Raw genomic sequence first — 19,393 nt, forward strand, 5'->3', positions numbered from 1 at the left:
CCACAAGTAAGCAGGAAAAGCAGCAAAGAGCACGTTGTGCTAGTTTATGGCCTAGTCCTTACCTTTACCATTTTCTTCCATTCGCAGATAGAATCCATAACCATTTTCCCCTTTTTTGAGCTTAAGAATTCGGGGTTTGTGGGGTAAGAATTTTAAATTGGCCGTTTCTCTCTTCAGCTGCTTGTTCTGCCTGCAGTAATACTTGTCAGTTTCTTTACTTGACAGCAGAAGCACGATTTTATTCCCGGACTTTCTCACCTGGAAACATAGACATACTAGAGGTGGAACCTTAGCCAGGCTGTGGAGAGAGAGGGGTGGGGGGCAGAAGACTATCGAGCATTTTATATGCAAAGTGCCAGAACACAACCATGAGGTTGCATAATCCATGCAAGCATATCTATTTACCTTTTCTAAGATCACTTTCACACATAAGGCTTCAGGTGCCTGCAGTGTATATTTATAGTGCAATCCAGGGGTGTAGCAAGGTTGGAGTGGGCCCAGAGACAAGATTTTAAAATGGGACCCCCCTCACTGAAGCTCAGCTCATGAAGTAAAGAAATCTTAAATGAGGCTGAATAGTGGTAACAAAAAGAAAAGCAAAATTCACACACACACACACAGTGCCACAATAGAACATCATCCTAAATTATTTTTTTAAAGGTTTTGTAAATTGTGTATGATGCAAGTCATTTAATGGTACTTGAGAAAGACATGCTGTTCTGGTAGCTGGGAATGATGGGAGTTGTAGTTCAGCAACGTCTGGAGGAACCCAGGTTGGGAACCATTGATCTAGATGTTCTTAGGATAGGGTCAAATGACAGGCTGAGGTGGTGACTGACATAGGGGCTATTCCCATGATCAGCCAAAATCGGGCTAGGGGAGCCTAGCCCAATTTTGGCTGATTGTGGGAGCCACCACCCCTTCCCTAAAACTGGGTTTGCAGACTGAGTGCTCCACAAACCCAGGGTTTTTTTAATCATGAGTAGCTGCGGCTCCCCGGTGCAGCTACTCATGAGGAGACCCGGGGGGGAGGCGAAAAGCCACCTCCCGGCTCCAGGGGGTCTCGCCAGCATGCCCTGCATGCTCGCACAGGGCATGCTGGAGCTTCCGGGGGGCCGATGAGCCCCCCCAGCCCCCGCCGGCTCCGTCACAGAGCTGGCAATCATGCGGGCGGCCGATCTGGCTGCCCAGGGCTCCCTCCCTGATTGTGACCAGGGAGAGTGGGCTTAGCCCACTCTCCCCGCTCAGCTCACCAAGCCGGGTCTCACAAATCGTGAGACCCGGCTCACAGTCATTTAGTGGTGGAGGGCCATGGTTCAGTGTTGGTTAATCTTAAATCTGGTTATCTATCCTGGTCAAATGGTGGTTAACCAAAAGGATTTGAGCAGGATTGTCCTGAGATTCTGAATTCACACAATCGGCTCCACTGGACTTTCTAATCCTGTGATTGTTATCCATTTGAGTTTGTTCTCTGTCTCTCGATGTGCACGGAACCAGTTCAGAGGCCCTTTTACAGACAGATCTCCAAACCGATTCGAATGTCTAGCAGTTCCACTGATTCAAAGGTGGTGGTGGGTAGATTTAAGGACTGGGGAGGGTGCTCTTAAACTACTCCCCCCCACCGCGTCCCCCCCCCCCACCGCTGTGTGCAAAGTTGAGGCAGCTTACCTCCTTGCTCCCCTGGTGCGTCGTGGACCAGAAGTGGCTAGAAATGTGGTGTGGGGCGGGGGGAGGAAGAGCACCCCCCCGTCCTTAAATTCACGATTAGTGTGAAGAGCCTCTAGGGGGTGTGCGTCTCTCTGCAGATGAGCAGACAGTCTGCTCTGGGTGGCTGCAGTAGCCGCCCACACGACTGTCGGCTCCGTCACGGAGCCGGCCAGGGCTGGGGAGTTTGGAGGCTGCGCGGCCCCCAGAAGCTCCAGCATGCCCTGCGCGAGCACACAGGGCATGCTGGAGAGACCCCTGAGTCGGGAGGCTGCTTTTCAAACTCCTGGTCGGGGGTCTCCTTGTGAGCAGCTGCGGCACGGAGCTGCAATGCAACTACTCAAGATTTTAAAAACTGGGTTTGCGGAGCGCTCACTCCGCAAACCCGGTTTAAGGGGAGGGTTACTTTGGTGGGTTAACCGCCTGGAGGCCACCGTGCTCGCCTGCAAGCCCTGTGGTTATCATGGTCAGGAGAAATTGGGCTAGGCTCCCCTAGCCCGATTTCTCCTGATCGTGGGAATAGTCTCTTTGTGTTTTAGTGATGAAAAAATGAGCAGATGTTCCAGAACATACATATGCACATGTATGCATGCACACACTGGTTTATGTGGAGCAGGCAGAATTGGCACTGGGCAAGGCCCTTTCCCACTACAAATCAAAAAGCTACAATGATGACATGGCTGTGTCTGTAGAGAGAGTGGAAGGAGTAACCCATCTCAGGGGGTTATCCAAACAAAGACCTAGGAACTGGAAGAACTAAGGGTGAGATAGTTAAGCTTACAAGTACCTTATCTACAACTTGCTCATGAGTATCGTTTTCCACATTTTCTCCATTGATTTCTATCAGTCGGTCATTTGACTGCACTCCAGCTGCTGAAGCTGGTCCTTGTGGGGACAAGTCTATAATGTACAAACCCTTAAAACCTGCAATAGAGGGGAGAACATGGAGAAACTGAAATGCAACTGAAGCTGTTGACCATATTCTATGATGCTTCGAGGTGATACAACCATAGTAACCCTCTAGCCTTAAGTCCTATTTGTGTAAAAACAAACAAACACCATGGTAATGGCAGTAACAAAGTGTTGTTGCTATTGAGATCAATGTGCTTTCCCTTTGCTTCAGGAATACAAAGGGAAAGTCATTTATCCATTACAGCCAAACCTAACTTTATGCCTTTTCCTAGGGTGGATGATTATAGTGGTTTACAATAGTGGCTGATTAGTACCAGTGAAGGTAAAGTTACTTATTAAACAGCACTTGTTTTGCCAGTTTGTTTATTAGGGTCTAGTTTATTATTGTGCTTCCAAATTAAAGTACTGGATATGTGTAAAGAAACAATTCTTTCCTGTGCAGCTAACAAATGTGTTAAAAAACTGCTGCATACAGTATTGTAAAAATAACTAAACAGTTTATCTCCTAAGATATGTGAGGAACTGTGAGATGGAGTGTGTCTGTGTATGTATGTGTTACATATTTATTTATTTATTTATTTCTCATAAGTCCTTCTGAAGGTATTGTGAAATAAGTGACCTGACCAAAAAGGCTTAAGGACACAACAAAGGTTTACCAGTTTGGTTTCATATATTATTACAGCATATCCAGATGAGTCTAACTTAAAGGTTCAGCTGTGCCTTTTAAGGGCATCCTATAGGCCACATAGACAGGGCAATTAAGCCCTTATCCAAATAAATGACAGAGCCAAACAGCAAGGCTGCACAGTTCACATGACTGGCATCCCATACTGGCTGATTACATGGCTCTGCAGAGGGAAAAGGCTTTTTCCAGGATACTTTATTTCAGTTGTGTGCCACAGCAATCGGACACAAAGTCGGTTCTCACAATCCAGCGATCGTAGTTATGAATGTCAGGTGGCAGGAGGAGGCAGTGGCATAGGCATACGTGTCCTCAGTTGTCTATGTCATGAAAATGACCAGGAAGTGATTGTGTGAAAGGCTTCAATTGTGGTTGCTCAGCGCAGGCAACCAATATCAGTGATCTTAGATTTGAAGTAGGGTAGCCAATGTCAGTTGCCCATGCTGAGCAACCACGAGTGAACCTTTGCATACGATCACTTCCTAGTCATTTTTACCAAGCAGACTACCAGGAATTGGGAGTATGTGTGCTGCCTTCTCTCTCTGGTGGTATTACTACAATTGCTGGATTGTGAGAATGGAACCATGTGATATAAGGTGCAAGTGTAATCTTCTCCTGTTTCTCCCTGAGGCTACACTCCAGAGACCAAAACTGAAATAAATTTAGAGGCAAATCTAATCCTTAAAAATATTTAAATTAATCTAATTAAACAAAATACACCTTTTACACATATAATACATATTTGTATTTAAGAAAAACACTCCAATTCCCTATTCACAAAAGCAGAAGGCAAGCAGACAAAACATAACACAAGAGTCTCTCAAATGTTGTAATCCACAGAAGGGTGAAGCAGTTGCTCCTCAAGCTTCTTTGCAGTTCTTAGGCCCCGGGCTCCTGGTGCTGACTCTGTGGCTGAGGAGATGATGCTTGAGCTGAAAGCCACTGTTCTCTTGTGTTTTTCAATAGTTCAGTCGTTGCCCTTTCTTGCCTCAAAATGTCCTCATAATCTAACTTTCCAAGATCTCCTTTTTCCTTACCAAGTCTCTTCTCAGAATATTTTCTCACACACAGACTCTCTCTTATGACAATTCCTCCAGAGTAAAACAAACAAAACAACAACAATCCAATGCACTCCCCATCCAACAGAGGGTGATACACACTCAGGATTACACAAGCCCTTCAAGTGATGGCTTGTACAGATGAAACAACAATCACATACCTGTATTGACCACCTTAGATTTTAGAGTTTTCATATCACCTTGTATCATTTAAAAGCACAGCCATCATCAAAAAAAGCAGTTCACACATTCAGAAGTTGAGGCATCTAAGGCAGGGGTGTGGCCAGTGAAGGGATGGGGCTGTATCAGTGCTACCTCTTGTCCAGGGGGTGGGTAGGTAGGACAGCTTGTTGCCATTTCCTTCAAGCAACTAAAGGCAATGAGCCGGCACTGTGTGTGGTCCTATTTAGTTTATTCACACGTGTGTGAATAAGCCCTAAAAATTATGCGCTAGCTTGTGTCTAATTGAAATGTTTTCTGTATCTTTCAGTTCAGTCATTCAAATATCTCTTTTTATCCCTAAAAGGTGAATAAAATACTTATGACAGAACTGTATATACAAATGGCATGGCTTTATTTTGCTCACCTTCAGTGGTCTTCAAGGAGAAGCCATAGCTATTTCCTTTCTTCACCAAGTAGCAGAGCCGGGGCTGTGGACCCGGAGTCGCCTCTCCATTTGTCACCCATGGGGGCTGTTCTGGCTGGTGCTGGGCGGGTGACTTCAGACCCAACTCTTCAAAACTGATTCCTGCCTTTTGTGCATTCTCATAAGATCTCTCATCCAAGACAAGGAACGTCACGGCCTCTTTACATTTCCGCACTAAATCTGCAATCTGGAACAAGAGGCTGAATGGTAATTGAAGCAGTAAAATCGCTGGATTCTAATTGTTCTCATTTCTGGCAGACAAGAATCGTTGACACTGAATGCTGAGAAAGGTATGCTAGGAGCCCTTTCTCACGATCTGTGAGAAAGGGCTTGGGGCATGAAGGGAGGAAGGCTGTAAACACTTACCTCCTTTGCAGACTATTGCCCCATCTGTGCTGAGCACAAGAGTACCCATAATGCACCACATGAGTGTGTGGTGCATTATGGGGATTTCCCCCAGAGAGAGTTGGCCACCTGTCAATGTCACAGCATTGGCTAAAAGCAGCCAACACCACACGATTACAACATCGGGTCTAAGGGAGTGCTCACTCCTGTAACCATGATTACGTGAGTGGCTGCCTAGGTGGGTTTGCCACCGAGGTGCCCCTGGGATTGGGTGTGATCCCGGCAGATCTTATGCATGGGCAAGACTGGGTTTGGCTTCCTTAGCCGTTTTGCCTGAGTGTGAGAACGACCTCAAAATGTTTTGGGCAGTGGGTGGGGAGTGAGGAAATGGCTTATTCAGAATTCAAAGAGCTTCCGTAGTTTCCTATGGTTGCCCACAGAGAGAGGGAAGGTGCTGAGAAGTTGAACTCTGTTTAATAACAACATGAGATTTCTTTCAATGGATTTACTTGAAATGGAAGTCGCAAAGAATGTTTGCTGGGGCAAATAGTTAATGGCATAACAACCCCTCCTATGCTGGTTTTATAGTAAACTCCTCTTTCCAGAGAACCCTTGGAAGTGTAGTTCAGGAGATGGGATGGGTACTAGGGTAAGCACATGTATTTCTTAGGACTATACTCATAAAATTCAAGCTTACGGAATGCTTCTCCCTGTGTAGGCCTCTAAAAGGTCTTCAAGATTAAACTCTACTTTCATTCAGTTATGAGGCAAGGTTGTCTGTGGCAAAAAGCTGGGTCTGTTCAGCAATGGCCCTGGGACAGTGGAGTGAAATCCTCCTTGGTTTTAGGTGGCTGAGCAAGGCTGACTTGTTCAGAAAAGCCTCCCGGCATTAATAATTATTGGATTTTTAATTGTTGGGGTAATTGCTGAATTATTTTATTCTACTTTCAATAGCTGAGGAGATGGTTACTGCTGCTTTAAATTTTAAATTGATAAGTTGTCTTAAGTCCCTGGGCTGGGAGTAATGCAAATGAGAAAATATGTGTAGAATGTGACCCTAAGATGTACCTATTTTCTCTGTTTTGTGGCAGCAGAAAGGACTCCGAACTAAGCTTTGTCATACCTCTCCATGCTCTTTGTTGTCTACAAACACCCCATTGACTCTCAGGACTCTGTCACCATCTTTCAGGCCTGCCTTTTCAGCTGGACTTCCTTTTTCCACATTCCGGACGAGGTGCCCTGCTTTGAATTTCTCAAGACGTAGGCAGAATCCATATGTCTCTTTATCTTTTTTGGTCAGCTTGCATTCTCTAGTCTGAAGAGGAGATGCCATTTCTGTTAAATAGGATAGAAGATTGTGTCAAAAAGGTATTCTTATGCAGGGGGCGAGGAGTAAAGTAAAGTGAATGAACCAATCAAGGTGCTCATTAAAAGGGGAGAGAAAGAAAATGGGGTGGGGACTCAAGAGAACAGGTTCTGACTGTGGCAGGTGTGGAGAGGGGAAGAAGCTGACCCTTATTTAAGAGTCTCAATCTCATACTGATGGGCTTGGTTCTAACTCTTAGAGGCTATTCTCACAATGGGGGGAAACTGGGCTAAGGGAGCCCAGCCCAGTTTTCCTCCATTGTGAGAATCACCGGGCTCGTGGGCGAGCCCGGTGGTTCAACGGCGGTTTTCCCACTAAAGTAGGCCTCCCCTTAAATGAGTTTAGCAGAGTGAGCGCTCCGCTAACCCTGTTTCTTTTATTGTAAATCGCCGTGCCATGGTAACTCGCGGGGAGACCCTCGACCAGGAGGCTAAAACAAACCTCCCACATCGGGGTCTCCCTAGAATGCCCCACGCACTTGCGCAGGGCATTCTGGGACTTCCAGGGGCCGGATGGCCCCTGATCCCCGCTGACCCTACTGACTTAGTCACGGAGCTGGTAGTCATGTGGGCGGCTGATCTGGCCACCCAGGGCTCGAAGACAGATATTCTGTGGGGAGAGCAGGCTTGACCTGCTTTCTCTGCCAAACCCCTCCCGGCTCTACACACCAATTGTGTGTAGAGCCTCTTAATGTGAAAAGAAGCTTTATTTAAAGGGCTAACATGAATTTCTTTTTCACCAATATTGAAATATTTTGCTTTGATGGAAAGAGCTATTAGATCCAAGGGATCCTGACTCATAGACCATTTTAAGCACAAACACACCCCAAGCAATTCTTAGCATATAGCTAAGAATGTTTGGGGGAAATCTTAAAATAAGCCCAAGCCTTCTACAACAGGTATGTTGCTTGTACCTCTTGCTACTTGGAATGCATCCCTGTTCATCTCAGCACTTTTTTTTTTTTTTTTTGCAATTCCTGCTTGCACACAGAAGTGTTTTTCTTGTTTCTAACAGTTTTGCTATGAGCCTGCAGCAAGACCAAGATTCCATTCGTTGCTTGGAAAATGCTGCTGTATGGAGTGCACCTGTTGCACATGCTGCAGGAAAGGCCATTTCTTAATGGCCTGATAGACATTTGAATCAGATGTACCAGCTTTAGTTCAGGTTGGGAACAAAAAAGCAGTCATCCTGTGGGGGTAGAGCTATAATTTAAAAGCATGTGTTAATTTTATCACTGCTCCAGGTTAAAAAAAAAAGCAGCAAAACATTGCCTTGCTAAATATTACAAATACATGACAAACGTAGCCACATTATCTGAGTTAATGCCATGGAGACAAGAGGTTCAATGACTGCTTTTGGTTCTCAGTAACATGAACTAGTCAGACCATGTACAGCACATTGAGTTGAGAAATATCATACAGAGGATTTATTTATTTTTTAGATTTATAGACTGCCCCAAACTGCCATCTCTAGATGGTTTACAACACCATCAAACAGATTAAAATGAAGACCTTAAAACAATTAAAAACCACAATCCAGTTAAAAAGCTTGGGTTAAAAAATGGATTTAGAGGGGTTTTTTTTTTTTAAGCCTTTGTCAGAAATGGGGAGCTCCTTATTTCAGCAGGGAGCACATTCCAGAGTCTTGGGGCAGCAACAGAGAAGACCGTCTCTGTGTAGTCACCAGATGAGCCGGTGTAACTGTAGACAAACCTCTCCAGATGATCTCAGTGGGCTGTGGGGCTCATGGTGAAGAAGATGTTCTCTTAAATACCCAGGACTTAAGCTGTTTAGGGCTTTATAGGATTGAGAGAACAAATATCAGAGAAACTTCGTAATATCAGCATGTAGCTATTATTTATTATTAGTGACTGAAATATTTGAGCTCACTTTTCCAACTCATAAAGAGACACTCAATACAATTAAAATACAAAAGCCTAAAAAGAAACAAAAAACCCTAACCAATAATACTGCATAATCTGAAAGAACCCATAAGCCTCGCAAAATCAGATGACATAAGGGATCATCTGATCTCATGGGGCAGGCAGTTCCAAAGCATTGGCATCATGTCAGAGAAGGCTGCATCCTACTTTCCTACCAAACACACCTCTGATAGTGGTAAGGGACAGAGCAGAGGCTTCCCTGAAGATCTAAGTGGGTGGACAGAACATGCAGGAGAACATGCATGGTCCTTCAAGGAACGTTGCCCTAGGCCACCTAGAACTATAAAGGATCAGCACTTGGATTTGGGCTTAGAAATCAACCAGCAAGCAGTGCAGATGGAGTAGCCCATGTTCCAAGAAACTGGTTCCCGCTAAAGCACTAGCTGCTTTGTTCTGGACTAGTTGAAGTCTCCAAACACTTTTGAAAGTCAGCCCATGCAGAGAACATGACAGTAATCCACTCTTGGTGTAATTAAAGCATTGGTGATCATGGCCATATGTCATTTCTCCAAGAAGAGGTGCAGATGCTGCACCAGCCTAAAGTGAGCAAAAGCATTCTTGGCTGCTACCTGTCCAGGAGCAAAAGCCGACTCTAGGAGCACTCCTGAGCTGAGAACTTGATTTTTAAGGGGAGTGCAAGTCCTTCCAAAATGGACTGTACCGCTGTCTCCTGTTGACCGGAAGCACCTTGTTCTGTCTTGTCAATTCATTAGCTTATATCCAGTTCTTCACTGATTTCAGACACCAGTTCAAGACCTCATCATTCTATATGGAATCTGATGGAAAGGAAAGATATTACGCATTATCAGCATACTGATGACATAGCACCCCAGATGTACAGATGTTCTCCCCTCATGGGTTTATCTATGTTGAACAGCAGAAGCAACAAGAAGCCAAGGGCCTCTTTCAATTGTAGGCCGAAGGCCATGGTGTCAGGCAGTAGTCCCACCAGCACCACCTTCTATTACTATGAATGTTTATATACTGCTTTTCAACAAAAGCTCTCAAAGCAGTTTACACAGATATATAACTTAAACTTTCCCTCCAACAAAGTGCTTCCAAGTCCCATCCAGCCAAGTAGTCCGGAAAGATGTTGGGGCCATTTACATGACCAGGTGGGTGGAGGTAAGGCTGTGCGAATCTTACCTCCCCCCAGATGATCCATTAAATGATGCTGCGAGTGCAGATTATGATCCCAGACGATCCACTGCTGTGCCAGACACTGTGGAGTTCTGAAGGCCAGGACGGTATCCCACAATGCATCACATACTGAGTGCAGTGCATTGGGGGACTCCCCCAGGAGACGGGTGCTCTAGGAGCCTGTTTCTGTGTCTCCTCACGCTGAATGAAGCCCAAGGAGACACACAAAACCAGAGCCAGGGTTAATGGTACGCAGGCTAGAAGCCAGGCTAAAAAGCTGGGCTAGGTGGCACTGCCCTGCTGGGATCGGACCCAATCCTGGTGTTTCTCTTGCGCAGCCTAACTGAGGCTGGGCTTCCCTAGCCTGGGTGAGGCTGCATGTGAGAACAGGCTCATTATGGTCAACAGTATGGGAACCTGCTCAGAAGTCCAGCAGAATCAACAGGATGCACTCCCCCTGTCTAGTTTTCAGAGTAGATTAGAGTGACAAGGCCATCTAGCTAGCAAATCTCTGCAATAATTAGCTCAATGTTTCTGATTTCTACTGTGAATTATAGTTTTAGAGACCAAGCAGAGGACACCCATGAACAAGGATGCAGTTATTTCTCTGAGTCCTTTTGAAGAGATAAATGTATAACTTGATCAGCCACATGTTAGCAAAAGCTTTTCCGTGCCACTGCGGTATGGACATTACCTATTAACAGGCTGCCAGAATAACAGACCCCAGTTCACCTATTGAAACAAAAATTAAAAATATAACCATTTATCGTTTCCTCTGTGATATATCCCCACATATTTGATGCACACTTGATTCAGGCCTCTTGAATAGCATACAGTAAATATCAGCTGACCCTCACCATAGCCATATGCTGCCTACCTAATATTATTATACCTAATATATAAAATCCTCCATCAAAGAGACATTCATATTAACAATGACTAATTGCAAGAATGTTTTGGCCATAGAATTTTATTGATGGGAAGAGCCATTTGTAGCATTGCTACAGATAGACTTCTTAAATAATTTTGCTCTCAATATCCTTTTTCAATATCTACAATTTTTCCCTTCTCAATATCTGCATCTTTTCTTTAAGATGTTATTCTCAATATCCATTTAGAGAATTCATAAGGGCACAGGTTTTACAACAATTATAGCCTGCTTGTCCTACAATGCTTATAAGTTGATTTTATACTTGTGAAGGTCATCTACCTCTGTGTTATCTGAACATGTGCCTTTTGGCCCATTATGTTTCACATACAGAATAATTTTGCTTTCCTTTTATCCTTCAGACCATGGGCAGGCAACCTTGGCTCTCCAGCTGTTGTTGAACTACAACTCCCATCATCTCCAGCTGATGGGAGTTGTAGTTCAACAACAGCTGGCGATCCAAGGTTGCCTACCCTTGCTTTTTTAAACATACACTGTCACGTGCTCACTCAATTTTATTGCAGGCATTGAGATTTTCAACTCCTGCAGCTATTTAGTGCTAGATTTTATTTGAATGAAATAAAAACTGGATAACTTCTAGTATCTCATAAGCTGTTCACTCCAGCTTGCTATTTTTCACACGAACTATTAGCCTTCAAGCAAGCTGGAAACTAATAGCTTGAATAAAATATTAAGAGGACTAGTCAGTGGGATTGCAGTTGAGATTTTAAGGAAAACATTAGTTACACTAATGTCCCTAAGTAACACTGTTCTAATTATACAGAGAAACTTACAGCAACAGCATAATGAAGTAAAGAAAGTATATTCTTCATAATCAGTCGTCCACAAACCCGGTCACAATAGCCATTCATACCCCCAGTGAATGCCCCTCCTCCATTACCCAGCCCAGAAATCCTTGCCAAGTTCTTTGCAAACTGAAGCGGACTCGGGAAAGGGATTCCCATAATATTTATTTATGTTTATTAATTGAATGTATATACCATCTAATATCAAAATCTCTCGGCGGTTTACAGAATTAAAACATAATATAAAATATAAAACATTTAAAATATATAAAAAGATAAAATAGATAAAAACACATTAAAATTTAAAAATTTGAAAAAATTAATAGATCCCCTACTGTTTCTTTTCTTCCTCAAATGAGAAAAGATTCCATCTTTCTCTCAAGCCATCTGCAAGTGCTAAAGAGATAAGCAGAGAGGTGGGTCTTATTAATCCTGGAGGTTTTACAGACAGCCCCCCCTCCCCAATCCAATCCTGATTGCCGTGTGCCAGTCCACATATTCACTGGATTTAATCTGACCTCCCTGTGGGCTATCAGGGACCAGGACAGACAGGACTTTGATTCTCCCTGAATGGAGGCTGCAAATTCTGGCTTAGCCCAAGTTATGTCTGGGGTAAAAAAAAACAACAACCCTCTATTTCCAGCAGCTTTTGAAAAAAGCTCTGGGGCTTCTGCTTTCTCTGAAGGTGTTGATGTAGGTGCTGATGGCTATGCAAAAGAGGTTCTGATGGCTATGCGAATGGTCCATCTAATCCCTCCAATTACTGCTGCAAAACAGATTATACCCCAAGGCATAGAGCCATGTGTGAAAAACCTCCTGGGGTTAAGGATAACATAGGAGCAGCAGTGTGACTCTAACATTCCTTCTTGCTCTTTTTAAAGCCTAGGGCAAGTTGAGAAACCAAGCCTATCCCTAAGTCCTCTGCACAAGCTAAATAACTCAGACAGGCCTTTATAGGTAGCAACCACAAATAATTGTTGGCTATTAGGAACATAGGAAGTTGCCTTATACTGAATCAGATCATAGGTCCATCTAGCTCAGTATTGTCTACACAGGCAGCTGTAGCTTCTCCAAGGTTGCAGGCAGGGGTCTCTCTTAGCCCTATCTTAGAGATGCCAGGGAGGATTAGGAACCTTTTGCATGCAAGAAGCATGCAGGTGCTCTTCCCAGAGCAGCCCCAACCTCCAAGTGGAATATTTTACAGTGCTCACACACATTCAAATGCAAACCAGGGCAGACCCTGTTTAGCAAAGGGGACAATTCATACTTGCTACCACAAAACCAAGCTAGGTCAAAATTTGTAGACACCCATTCACATCTCAAGCTGTGAACAATTATTTTGAAATTCTGGAGTCTTCTGATAATCATGTACTTTGCTCATTCCTGCTTTGCTAGTGACACATTATTATCTAGATGATGCAGTTAATAGGTAAAGATATTATGGTTAATGAATGTAAGATCCTCCCTAGGTCGGAATGTTGGACTGGATAACATTCAGGACTTTTAAACTTATGATTCTATTTATTATAGTTAAAACTTGAAAGTGTGCTGGGCAGCTGATGATGATAGCTCCCTAGCTATTTTAATTAATAAAATGAATTTGTTTGCATTCCTTTTGAAAAATCCCATTCACCACCATCGAGCAAGACTAACCACCATCCACCACTAAGACTAACAGCATACCTACAAACACAATTGTTTGGCAATGCTGTCTAAATTGTATAGACTAAGGGATAACCTCTTGAAAATTAATTAAAAATAAAAAAAGATGTATTATTAAAATAAATATAGGCTAATCAGCATGCAGAATCAGGTGAATGGGAACTGGGAATTCAAGATATATTATCCTAATAATAATAATAATAATAATTAATAGTAAAGCTGCTTTTTGTAATTGGCTGATGGTGATTTCTGTGAGCACCTCAACACCATAGGGGTCACAGAAATCACCATCAGCCAATTACAAAAAGCAGCTTTACTGGGAACAGGCTATATTCTGCGACGATATCTATAACAATTGACAATAAAATTCTGGCATCCCAGGTCCTTGAGAAGGACTCGATGTCTAGATAAAACAAACCAGTCAATAACACCTGTCTGACTGTGTAAACATGTTAATAATAATAAAGCTCAGTGGACCTGTAAAAAAAGAAAACAGTACATCACCTAAATGGAAGATTAGATTAGAAAATAAAATCTCCAGGCTTAGATCAGATGCTGGTAAATTGAAAGATATGAAAGACAAGAAGCTGAAGAATGAAAACACCAAACAGTATCTGATCCAAAAATACCACCTAGATTCAAGGAAAATTAGAGAAGTCCTGGAAATAATAAAGCAGCAAATAACAGCAGTGTCAAAGAAGATTAGCAGGTATGAAGCCAGAATTACACAACACAGGCAGAATCTCCAATTCCAGTCGAATCAGAGATGTTTCTACCAAAGCATAGAAGGAGAAACTGCAAGAAACATAGAAACACCAAATAAAGAAGAAACAGTGCAATTCTGGGGGAAATTATGGGACAATCCAATAGATTATAATAAAAAAGCAGGCTGGATGAAAGAGGTTGAAAAATGTAACCAACAAATGCAAGATCTAACAATAACACCAGAATTAATAAGTGAAAGAGCAAAGAAAATTAAAAAATGGACTGCGCCAGGCGACGATGAACTGCATGGCTTTTGGCTTAAACACCTAACAAGCCTTCATAAACAACTATCAAAACAGTTCAATCACATTTTGCAAGGAGGTGATATTGAACCATGGCAAACAACTGGGAAAACTCATCTCATCATGAAAGACCCAGCAAAAGGTGCACTTCCAAGTAATTATAGACAGATAACCTGCCTGCCAACCATGTTCAAATTATTAACTGGAATAATAGCAGATGAAGTCATGCAACACTTATTAACTTACAAACAGCTTCCAGTTGAACAGAAAGGAAATTGCCCGAACACCAGAGGCACAAAAGACCAGCTGCTGATTGACAAAATGATTTTAGAAAACTGCAAGAGAAGAAAAACAAATCTAAGTGTTGCATGGATTGACTACAAGAAAGCCTTCGATTCATTGCCTCACACATGGATACTAAAATGTTTAGAAACAACTGGTGTCAGCAAAAACATTCAGATATTTATAAAAAAAGCAATGAGCATGTGGAGTACACAGTTAACAATCAATGGTGAGACACTTGGACAGGTTAGCATTAGAAGAGGCATTTTCCAAGCGGACTCACTATCCCACTGTTGTTTGTAATTGCCATGACCACACTTTCACAAATACTAAACAAAACAGGCCTCGGATACCAAACATCTGAAACATCAAGTAAAATCAACCATCTGCTGTACATGGACGATTTGAAGTTGTATGGAAAGTCCCAGTCAGAAATCGAATCACTGCTAAACACTGTCCGTATATTCAGTAGCAATATAGCAATGGAGTTTGGACTAGACAAGTGTGCTGCATTAATAATGAACAGAGGGAAAATAAGAAAAACGGAAGGAATAGAACTGCCCAATGGAAGCAAGATCAAGAACCTGGAAGAGAAAGAACATTACAAATACCTGGGCATTCTCCAGGCTGATAACATCGCACACACTGAAGTTAAAAGAAAAATTGGAAGTGAATACATCAGGAGAGTTAGAAAAATCCTAAAGTCCAAACTCAATGGCGGGAACACCATACAAGCCATAAACACCCGGGCTATACCTGTTATCAGATACACTGGAGGAATAATAGACTGGACCCAGGCACAGCTAGAGACGCTAGATCGTAAGACCAGGAAAATCATGACCATCAATCATGCTCTGCACCCCCACAGTGATGTCGATAGGCTATACCTCCCTCGTAGCTCAGGTGGAAGAGGAATGCTGCAAGTCCATCAAATAGTAGAGGAGGACAAAAGAGGCCTTGAAGAATATATCAAGGACAGTGAAGAAGATGCGCGTCAAATGGTCAATAATGCGAAACTATTCAACACCAATGAAACAAAGCAGGCCTACAAGAAAGAACAAGTCAAGAACCGAGGAGAAAAATGGAAAAATAAGCCCCTGCATGGTCAATATTTGCACAATATAAGTGGAAAATCAGAAATCACCAAGACCTGGCAATGGCTTAAGAATGGCAACTTGAAGAAAGAAACAGAGGGTTTAATACTGGCTGCACAAGAACAGGCACCAAGAACAAATGCAATAAGAGCAAAAGTCAAAAAATCCACCACAAACAGCAAGTGCCGCCTTTGTAAAGAAGCAGATGAAACAGTGGACCACCTGATTAGCTGTTGTAAGAAGATCGCACAGATTGACTACAAACAAAGGCATGACAAGGTAGCAGGGATGATACACTGGAACATCTGCAAAAAATACAAGCTACTTGTAGCCAAAAATTGGTGGGACCATAAAATTGAAAAAGTGGTAGAAAATGAAGATGTAAAAATATTATGGGACTTCCAACTACAAACAGACAAACATCTGCCACATAATACACCAGATATCACTGTCGAGAAGAAAGAAAAACAAGTCAAAATAATCGACATAGCAATACCAGGGGATAGCAGAATAGAAGAAAAAGAAATAGAAAAAATCACCAAATACAAAGATCTACAAATTGAAATGGAAAGGCTGTGGCAGAAAAAGACCCAAATAATCCCAGTGGTAATTGGCGCCCTGGGTGCAGTTCCAAAAGACCTTGAAGAGCACCTCAACACCATAGGGGCCACAGAAATCACCATCAGCCAGTTACAAAAAGCAGCTTTACTTGGAACAGCCTATATTCTGCGACGATATCTATAACAACTGACAATAAAATTCAGCCATCCCAGGTCCTTGGGAAGGACTCGATGTCTGGATAAAACAAACCAGTCAATAACACCTGTCTGACTGTGTAAACAAGAAATAATAATAATAATAATAATAATAATAATAATAATAATAATAATAATAATAATAAATTCATTTTCTATTTTCTATGCCTCTTTGCCCACTTAGCAGGGATGTTAGCAGTTAGCAGATTTTTTGGACCCAGAATATAGGTGTTTCTTCTTACTGGATGCCATTTTAAAATTTTTATATAACTATATCTAAGAAAAATTATACTAGACCAGAAAGATTAAAAGCATTTTAAAATATTGTAATAATTTAGTGATACCTTATAGGGTTCTGGATGTTAACATTTTAATAATGCTTTTAATATTTGTTAAATTATTTTCAATATGAGATGTCTTTGAGGTATTTCTATCAAATATGAAATTATTTATTGCGTTGATGTTATTTTATGTTGAAAAATATCAAATAAAACATTTAGGGAAAAGCCCATTCATTTTATAAGTTTTTAGATTTCAGAGAGTTACATGAAAACTGTTTTTAAAAAAAGGAATTCTGAAAGCAGTAGGGTTTCTGAAAGAAACAGAATACCAGAAAGCAAGTTAAAAAGACAACTACTTGCAACAACAAAACAAAACTGAAGGTTTGAGAGAGAGGAATCAGGGAAATTCTTACCTGTACGTGTAAAGGTTTGTCCTCAGAAATTTCTTCTACAGTTTCTCATGCTGCTGTTGCACTTTGAATGAACAAAGGTTGATTTAAAAGATGATTTATTTAACTGGGTTTCATTGCTGGAGTCATGTTGGCCTCCTTGATAACTAGTCTTCTCCCCACCCTCATTCTTTTTAGCTGAGCAGCACTAATCTTTCCTCAGCAACTCTGGATTCTGCCCTGCTATTTCATTCTTACAGATCCTGGGCTGCAGGATACTCTTACTCTTAACTGGAGTGCAACTGAGACATGCCAGTCTGACAGTCATCCCTTCTGTTTACTCACTCAGCTGAGAAGGGCTAAGATGCTCCATGATGGATCTGCACATATGCATAGTTTTTCTCATACATAATGCATCATTTGTATTTCATATGGGTATTCTCTCAACTGAGGTGGTGGGCATCTCACCATGAGTACGTGGAATTTCACAGGCTCACCAGAGAAATCTGTGACCTAAATCTACAGACATAAGGAATGTTGTTCCCATGCATATATTAATCTTGCTAGAAACAATGTCTCTACTTCATCTCCCTATCATACCCTATCACATTTGATGGAAGCATGTCCAAAAGAATGGACATGACTTTTCCAATACCAAGTAATCATAAGTTAGCCAAAGAAAGTCATTTGGCTGTTAAGAGTTAAGATCACTGATGTGCAGTTCTTAGATCAAATTTTAGTTAATATATACATTCATGATTATTTTTGAAATGCTAAATATAAAATAAGTCAGGGCTGTAAAACTCTGGTCCTCCAGTGGACTACAATTCCTATCATCCCTGGCTACTGAGACAGTATGGCTAAAGATGATGGGGGCTGTAGTCCAAAAACTACCGGAGGGCCGAGGTTGTGCAGACCTGAAATAAGATATTCCACACTTTGCCAGGATAGGGTATCCTGCAGTTTGTCAACTAGAAAGCTTATATTTGACTGTCAAGTCCGATTAGCCAGTTCTGGAAAACATCTATCATCTTGTGGGTAGACAATCCCCATTTATTTCATCTTTTTCTCCAGTCATACACTTCCTCCCTTTCAGGCAAGGCTACTGACCTGATTCTTATTCAGAACCATGTGACTATTGAGGGCAAATTCATACCACAGTCAGATTGGTTTAATCTTCATTTTCTCTCCTCAGGGAACTCTGGGAAATATAGTTCTGAGAAAGGGGCTAGGGCGGCAGGGGCGTAACTATAATAGGGCAAGGGGAGACAGTTGTCTGGGGGCCCACTGCCTTGGGGGGCCCCCAGAGGCAAGTCACATGACTTACTCCCCCAGCCACACACACACACCCGGGCTTCCTTCAGTTGTATTCATCCTCCGAAACTGATGTGACTGTTAAGACCTGGAGCTACCCGAACAGCATCTAGTACCATTCAATGACATGAATTGTTCACAATTTACAAAACCTACTATGCTTTTTGTTACAACTATTCAGTCTCATTTAAGATTTCTTTACTTCATGAGCTGAGCTTCAGTGAAGGGGGGCCCATCTTAAAATCTTGTCTCTGGGCCCACTACAACCTTGCTACGCCCCTGTAGGGCGGATAGCTACCGTAGCAGAGAAATTCCAATACTCTTCTTTAAACTACAGTTCCCATGATCCTTTGGAGGAAGCTGGAACAGTTAAGCTGATGTAAATTAGTATAAGATTGCAACACAAATATGTCTTTAGAGTCTACTCCACTCCCACAGTTTGGCTCCATTAAAGTGCAGAGTGTGAGGGCCAGCTCTAGGTTTCAGGCAGCCCTCAGCACACTGCCTCCCATGCCCCCCCCCCACACACACCCTGCCCCCCTGCTGAGTAGGCTCCGAGAGTACGGCTCCACTACATCACCATCCAAAGGCCATGGACATAGAGGTGGTTTCCAGTATGAGTAATAGGCCCTTCCCCGCACCCTTGGCAGGTGCCCAGCAATGCTAACCTTTGACACCGACTTGGTTTCAATAAAACAAGAATGAGAAGACACCAAGGTTACATGCATTTGAAGGTTAAAAAAAGGCAACAACAGCAAAGAAGAGTTAGAATGTATATTAAGAACACTATAAAACACTGAGGTAATAGAACACGATATTAATAACATTCAAATGTTGCAATCATCTCCAGAGATTTCTAAGGAGGGGCTGAGTAAAAGGAATTATATAAGAATACATTCTGCTTCTCTATCAGATTTGGTTCCCCAACTGAAAGTTTTAACCAATGCTGGAGAAAGGCCTACCTAGGATTGGTACCTGGTCCAGGCAGAGACCATGTTTTTAATTGTTGTATTCAAGTCGAAATGCAAAAGATCACTTAGTGGGATTCATGTAAGTATCCTGTATACACAGAGTTTAATT

General features: G+C 42.3%; 2 protein-coding genes across 38 annotated transcripts in view; one reads left to right on the forward strand and one right to left on the reverse strand.

Moving 5' to 3' along the window:
- Window positions 1-19,393, forward strand: part of GPR89B (G protein-coupled receptor 89B) — a 198,430-nt gene that overhangs the window by 30,273 nt on the left and 148,764 nt on the right. The gene's annotated exons all lie outside the window — the stretch shown is intronic.
- PDZK1 (PDZ domain containing 1) overlaps window positions 1-19,393 on the reverse strand; it is a 41,678-nt gene that overhangs the window by 7,906 nt on the left and 14,379 nt on the right. For 3 of the 15 annotated variants that reach the window (XM_053311609.1, XM_053311606.1, XM_053311612.1), the window contains exons 2-9: window positions 17,024-17,084; window positions 11,865-11,925; window positions 10,490-10,527; window positions 9,225-9,431; window positions 6,471-6,682; window positions 4,943-5,189; window positions 2,492-2,628; window positions 63-258 (exon numbers count right to left, since the gene is read on the reverse strand). In XM_053311609.1, coding sequence (XP_053167584.1) covers window positions 63-258; window positions 2,492-2,628; window positions 4,943-5,189; window positions 6,471-6,680 — 790 coding nt within the window. In that variant the 5' untranslated portion in view covers window positions 6,681-6,682; window positions 9,225-9,431; window positions 10,490-10,527; window positions 11,865-11,925; window positions 17,024-17,084. Of the gene's footprint in view, window positions 1-62; window positions 259-2,491; window positions 2,629-4,942; window positions 5,190-6,470; window positions 6,683-9,224; window positions 9,432-10,489; window positions 10,528-11,864; window positions 11,926-17,023; window positions 17,085-18,109; window positions 18,264-18,469; window positions 18,487-18,515; window positions 18,558-18,611; window positions 18,821-19,275; window positions 19,292-19,393 lie in introns of those variants that run through there. The other 12 variants (XM_053311610.1, XM_053311608.1, XM_053311607.1 and 9 more) reach the window with 12 other exon arrangements.

Source organism: Hemicordylus capensis, chromosome 3, assembly GCF_027244095.1.
Source record: "Hemicordylus capensis ecotype Gifberg chromosome 3, rHemCap1.1.pri, whole genome shotgun sequence".
NCBI lineage: Eukaryota > Metazoa > Chordata > Lepidosauria > Squamata > Cordylidae > Hemicordylus > Hemicordylus capensis.